At 35.1% G+C, this 6,627-nt stretch overlaps 1 protein-coding gene across 1 annotated transcript; it reads right to left on the bottom strand.

Moving 5' to 3' along the window:
* Positions 1 to 745: 745 nt before the first annotated feature.
* On the bottom strand, positions 746 to 4,654 carry LOC140871295 (nucleobase-ascorbate transporter 7-like). The gene is made up of 15 exons (XM_073273739.1): positions 4,422 to 4,654; positions 4,185 to 4,332; positions 3,712 to 3,809; positions 3,435 to 3,611; positions 3,248 to 3,348; positions 3,053 to 3,128; positions 2,867 to 2,926; positions 2,594 to 2,778; positions 2,331 to 2,427; positions 2,042 to 2,128; positions 1,870 to 1,928; positions 1,703 to 1,794; positions 1,532 to 1,609; positions 1,271 to 1,431; positions 746 to 1,194 (listed from the first exon to the last, which is right to left on the bottom strand). The coding sequence occupies exons 2-15, from the start codon at positions 4,297 to 4,299 to the stop codon at positions 976 to 978; spliced, it is 1,605 nt and encodes a 534-aa protein (XP_073129840.1). The 5' UTR covers positions 4,300 to 4,332; positions 4,422 to 4,654; the 3' UTR covers positions 746 to 975.
* Between the last annotated feature and the right edge of the window lie 1,973 nt (positions 4,655 to 6,627).

Below are 6,627 nucleotides of genomic sequence, written 5' to 3'. Positions count from 1 at the left end.
TTTTTTATATATTTAAGCTCTGAACAAGATCACTTAAATTTATAATACTTAAAAGCTTAATCTTGATTCGTCGCCACACCACTCCACAACACATTGTTTCTTTTACACTAGCACTTGAGATAATATATGTTGCGTATTTCATATAATCCGTATTTAATGAAAAATAATTGTAACCAACATTTTTTTTTCGAAAAGGTTAAATATTTTAAACAAAAAGGTTGATTTTTTTTTTTCCTAAAGAAAACATGGTTTAGGGTTTGTTAATAATTAACGGGTGGAGTGATGCAACTAATTTGAAGTAAAAGAACGTCAACAACAGTTTGAGGGGTCAAATTTGAATTAAGAAAAATTGTTGGTGTACACTTTAGATTATATTTTGCATGAAAAATTATAAAAATATCCTTGAATCCAAGATATCTTTTTTATACTTTTTAGGGAAATGCTACACGTACACGGAGGATTACACGTTGAGTTACACATTGCACTTGAAATTACATAATTATCCTTGATGTATTTTTTAAAGAGTTTTTTCAAATAAGATGAATGGATAATTTGGTGATTTCAAGCGTAATGTGTAACCAAACGTGTAATCCTATGTGTACATGTAGCATCACCCAATTTTTTATTCTATGTTTGTTACACTTAAAACAGAAAAATGTCATCTCGATTATGAACTTAAAGTGTATATCTAACATGACTTTTGAATTAATACTCGTAAAATAATTGCAAATCTTCCTTAAATTAGCAAAAGTTGATGAAAGATGGAACCATAGCATGTTTGAGTCATTTGAACAAATATTGAAGCAAATATGAAATTGGGTGTTCTTTTGTTCCTAGAAAACACTAATAACATATTTGATTTGTTGGCAAAATAAAGCAATTGTTGCTGCTAAACCAAAACACACACCAAGTCCTTAAAAAACCAAGGCAAAAACTTAAGACTTCATGGCTTTGTCAATTTAATTCTCTCTACATCTACACAGATGGGAAGAATTTGTTGAGATTGCAAGGCAAGGAATAGAACTCTTCACTTCTTGTATCTGTTTTATATGAATGGAACCTATCCCACCAATGCATGCCTCTATCTTTCCTCGTCGTGCTGTCTTTCGGAGGCAACGTGACATCCAAGATCAGCGCCAAAACTCCAGCAACGAATGGTTCCGACGAGAAAGGAACGTTGATCATGTCGTTGAACTGCCAATAAGAGCCAATGATCAAGTTCTTGAATTCATGTTTATGCAGAAACTTAGACTATGTGATGAGTGCTTACCCATTTTGCTGGGGAATGGATGGGGCCATAGCCCTTTACGGATCGGTACTCGTTGAAATATTGTGGTATCGATAAGCCCATGAAGATTGAGAATGCAAGAATGAACTTTGTTCTGAAGGCATTCAAGTTGCAGAATTGCAGGAAACTGAGACCTCCTACCCCTGTGTTTTCATTTATGGTTTTCAGTTCTTTAATTTCAATGGGCTAATTCATGTGAGATATATTGAAAATTATAGATGAACTTTAAATGATCATGCATACCAACATAGGCAAACAAAATGCAATATAAAGCAGCAACTATTGGAGCTGGAATTGAAGCAAAGACAGCTCCGAATTTGCCTGAATTTCGCCAAAGTTAGTATTTAAACATCATAGAGAAGTTTCTTGGTAGTTTATTTGAAATGAAAAGGAAAAAGAGATCCGATTACTTGCCTAGTATGGAAAAGAATATCATAAAAACAGCAGAAACTTGTATAACTCTTCGGCTTCCAACTCGTGTCAACCCGAGCAAACCGGCATTTTCACTGTCCAATATGAGAGTTCAGAGTTTGCAAGTGCAAGTTTATGCTAAACCAGGGGAAAAGAACAAAGAATCCTACATAGAAACAGATGATCCAGTTCCAGTTCCGAAAATTCCAGAAAACAATATGCCGATGCCCTGAAAACAAACAGAGTTGTAACAAAAAAAACTCAAATAATATTAGGATTCAAATTCTTGTGAGACTTTGGCCTGTCTATGAAAGCAAAGTAAATGATTTTAAGCCCAATTACCTGCCAGCCAACGCCTCGGCTAAGAACAGAATGCGGCATAGGAGTTGCACTGGCATACCTTGACACAGCAATGAAAGCACCAGTGGACTGCCAGTTGTTAAAGTAACAGAAATGTTAATTACCACCTGAATGGCTATTGCTTAGGGTGTAAACGAATCAAGTCCAAGTCGAGTTTACAGAACTTCATGGGTTCTAGTTCAATTAAACTGCCTATGAAAATAAAACCAATAGAAACATGCAATGATGCACTGAACTATTTGTTTATAGGATTCTTGACAAATATAGGCACCTCAACAAGGGTAACAAACGAAGTCGCCATCATGGCAAATGCTTCTCCGGCATGGAAAGTAGGAGCTCCCCATTGAAATGGATACGGAACTCTGATCCTGTAGAAAGTGAGAATCTATCAGTAGAAGTCATAAGCTCCAAGAATCTGAGAATATCAGAAACTTTTCACCCATTTCTCATCGCTTTCATACTTTCTTCAATCGAGAACCACGGAACAAAAGGTTCCATTTTACCAGGTTATGAAAACTACACGACGAGCCTTACCAAGGAGAGCCACTTATGATTCCAGCACGGTCAGTTCTACAGCTTAATTGAGTCGTTGGCGCCGCATGTTTGTATGCTCCACCAATGGTGAGTAAATGAGCATAAATCCACACTAAAATGACGGAGAATAGCACAGCAAAACGAGTAAAGACGTGTTTTCCACCTTTCATCAGATGAGGTAAGCACTGCAAAAGCCATTCAGCAGATTATGTTATTAGAAGCTCCGAACGCGGAGAGGACGGTGACAATATGCAATGAAAGTATGAAACTCACTTGCGAAAAGATCACTAGTAAGATGAGCTGAGGCAGTCCAATCTCCACACATTTTGCTACCTGGAAATGTAGAAAAGCATGAACAATTCACGTATTGGGAAGCATTATGCAACGATATTTGTAAATTAGCTTCATTTTGAAACACTGGATTCAATATTCTTTTCTAAAAGAACACTTTATGGTTACCAGAGGAAAACCAAGCTCATAAAGCCCAAATCCACTGAGAGCTACCAATGGAACTGTAGAAAGTGGACTCAAGAACCTGGATTATGTACATGAGAGGAAACTGATTTAGCAACCTCTGCTAAAACATATGATTCTTGATTTTAATTTCCTTTTCTCCATGATAATGTATTTCAAACAGAACAATAGATACATCACCTAGTAACGTTTCTCCAAAGGCCGCTAAAGCCGATAACAATTTGAAGAGTGGAAGCTACAATCATAGCCCCCTGAATTCCTCTCATAATCCTCTTGAATCTCTACACATAACACCAATTACCGAATCAAACTAACTAATACAACTCTTTTACATAGGCTAAAAACGACCGGAGGGCTCATTGATCACCTCTTCAGGTTCCAAGATTTCACTATATCGACCAGCCAAGACAATCGACAAAGTTGCGGGGATATATGTATAAGAACCTCCAATCACAGCAGGCAGTCGAGTCCCGAGTAACGTCTGAGCTAGCGTATTCAAACCAGCAACAAATTGTAGTGTCTGAATCATTTGAGCCTTCTCTTTCTAACCAAGGAACAATTTTGTTTAGTTAAAATCTAGAAAAGCATCATAGTTCTTGAAAACCATTCAAAATTGAGCCCTTTTCAGTAAATAAAATATTTGCCTTTCCTCCTCCCATTTGAGGAGCCAGAAAGGAGGGTATGAGAACCGTAGTACCAAGCATCACAATGTAGTGCTGGAAACCAAGCAGTATTGCCTCAGCTGCATTAAGCAAGAATCCAATATTAAAACAAGAATTCAGCAAACACGCTTAGATTAGCCTATCCAATAACCTTCAAAATGGGAACAAAAATTGCATGCTAAACATAAGATTTATGATCTTGAAACCAGTTAAAGACAGATTGTGTTGCTTTCCACAAGCTCGAGAGGTAACGAGTTCAAGAACGTCCTAGAGCACAAGTACTTTCTTATTGGTGGCTTTTGAACTGTCAGCCACACATGAAAAACACCCAAAAAACAAAACAAAAAACAAAAATGCGATTCAAAACTTTGATTTTTACAAACAATGAACATAGAATTTGAAGCTATACAAACATGATTGCATGGCGAAAATATTGAACAGGAAAGAGGACTAACGCCATGGTGGTGGGCTTGTGATGCAGTAAGAAACACCAGGGAGCTGATCTTTGACTGGATGTGGTATCAACTCATCTTGTTTTGGTGGTGGTGCAGCTGCTCCACCTCCTGCCATATTTACTCTTACCTTCTTTTTTTTTTCAACTCACTGTAAAATAAACACATAATTAAACTCTCAGTCCATACAATTTCTTACTGATCAGATTTACACGTAAATTTACAAAGGAAAACACTAACCAAAAACCTCCAAAATCAAGAACTCCCACCAAGAATCACCACTCTGCAAAGCTATTGTTGTAGTCAAACGTTTCCTAAGGTTGCTTAATGTGTTGAAGGACAAAATGCCATTTGCATTTCAAGAAAACATAAAGCAAATGTGAATTATGGACCTAAATGCAAAGTAGAGTGAATAAAGAGAAAAAGCAAGAGGCAATTAAAACCAAAAGTGAGAAAGAAATCAAAATAAACCATTCCTTGGGAATCTACTTGATTTCTCTCTCACATACCATACATTTAAAGAAACCACAATGGATTTGTTTTTCTTTCTTTAATTTAGACGTGTTATTAACTAGCTAGTCCCATTTGCAGAAGAATCAAGCACTTGCCTTTGTTCTTCTCTCAAGTAAAAGATAAAGTTAATGGGCATCTGCCACCTTTATTTTTCTCATAATTATTTGGGCATTATTAATTAGTATTCCATTTCTTTTTCGAGAAGATTATGGTTATCCAATTTAACCACAAGTACAAAATATCATATAATATATATGCATTTTAAGCTAAATTATTTGAAATCCATAGCATGGCTAGCTTCTCTCATGCAGTAGCATGCTGCGTGTGTTCTTTGATTTATTCTTCAAATTATATGATATTCAAATTAAAGCACCCCATGTTTACGTGCAAGTAAGCCTTCTTTTTTTCCTTTTTTTCTATTCATTTTTACCGTCTATCACTCTATATTTTGCTACCATTTTCTATCTTTTTATTGTTTTGTTTTTTTTAAAAAAAAAATGAAATGGAATCTTTTCGGGCAATTGTATTCAAATATTAGTAGAGAGTGTTTGCAATAGATTGTGCTTTTGTAGAAGTGATTAATTTATAGATTATAAGAAAGTTAAGGAAAATCAAAAGTTGGCAGTGTTTGGAAACAAACGTGAAAATTTAAAAATCAAAGTTGGGTAGTGTTTGATAAATAAGTGATTAGATTAATTTTAACAATGACCTTCTTATTAGAATCACTTTTGGAGAATCATAATCACCACATGACTAGCTTTTGGATTTCAATTAAGTTAAGCATAAGCTAACACATAATCTAAGTTTAATAAACACACAAAAATGATTTTTTTAAGCCAAAAAATAACGAGCATTTTTTTTTTGATTACAAACACTATTTTAGTGAAAGGCAAGAAAGATGAGTAGTCCATGACTCCATCATAGGGGTGAGCCCCACCCCCAAGGACCCCACACAGAGCCGTCCCAAGCCCCGGCGTGAAGGAAGGTAAATCAGGGTTATGCCTGGTCAGGTAGGTACCCAAGGAGAGGAAGGCTCGCAAGCGCGATAAACAAGACCAAATACACCTTTTACGAAATTCGAACACTCGTCACCTTCTTTTTCACCAAAATCTTTGCCAGTTCAGCTATGTCCGGGGACATCCATGACTCCATCATAATCAATGAAGAGAGTGGTACGTACGTACAAATCATAACGACAGGAATTGGGTTCTGATTTCTGAACACCCACTTGATTATTAGTTCTGCAGGTTGTCCCGTTAATGACACCTGGCATGAAATGATTGGGTCAAAATATCTTACAGTCAAGAAAGTATCTGTGTACATGATGGATTAGGTCCATCATAGGACCTGAAAAGTTGGTATTAATTTTTCCAGTTATCAAATATGTTTTTTTATTTTATTTTATTACTTGTTGTTCGTTGCTTCTTCGACATCAATTTGTTGGTTTATTTGGGATTATAGTATTAAGCGTGAGATTCAAGCTCCTACTCCTACGTACTTAAAAATATATGTTTTAGTTTTCAAATTCTGGTAGTATTTGGTGATTAAAACAATCTCTTGGTTGCTCAACTATAAAATTTCCTTCAAAAAATCAGTGTCTATCTAAGATTTTAGAAATTTGAATCGAATTTTAAAAATTAAACATCATGAATTATATGTTTTTTAATAGATGAGAATTTTTCAAAAATATAACAACAGGCATCATATTTATTTCATTAAAATATATAACAACATGCATCATATCTATTTCATAAAATTTTCATCATAAAATCAAATCGTATCTAAGTTTTTCATTTAATTTTGTTCGCTTTTGGAACGGGGATAATTTTTTATTGTTGTTGTCATATCATCCATAAATGAGTCAAGTTATTCAACATTATTTTATTTTTTTTATATTATTGTTTCATTTCCGTTAAAATATTAAAGCATTATT

Source organism: Henckelia pumila, unplaced genomic scaffold (genome assembly GCF_033568475.1).
Source record: "Henckelia pumila isolate YLH828 unplaced genomic scaffold, ASM3356847v2 CTG_461:::fragment_3, whole genome shotgun sequence".
In the NCBI taxonomy this organism is placed as follows: domain Eukaryota; kingdom Viridiplantae; phylum Streptophyta; class Magnoliopsida; order Lamiales; family Gesneriaceae; genus Henckelia; species Henckelia pumila.
Note: the sequence above shows the minus strand (reverse complement) of the source record. Positions and strands in the feature narration are given on the sequence as shown.

Bases quoted from the DNA above. Each gene is read 5' to 3' on its own strand.
- LOC140871295 (XM_073273739.1), bottom strand. From the start codon at position 4,299: ATGGCAGGAGGTGGAGCAGCTGCACCACCACCAAAACAAGATGAGTTG. The intron at 3,612-3,711 runs GCAAATATTTTA...TTCCTTGGTTAG, and splicing joins CTCAAATGGGAGGAGGAAAG to AAAGAGAAGGCTCAAATGAT. The intron at 2,129-2,330 runs GTGCCTATATTT...AACAACTGGCAG, and splicing joins CGTTTGTTACCCTTGTTGAG to TCCACTGGTGCTTTCATTGC.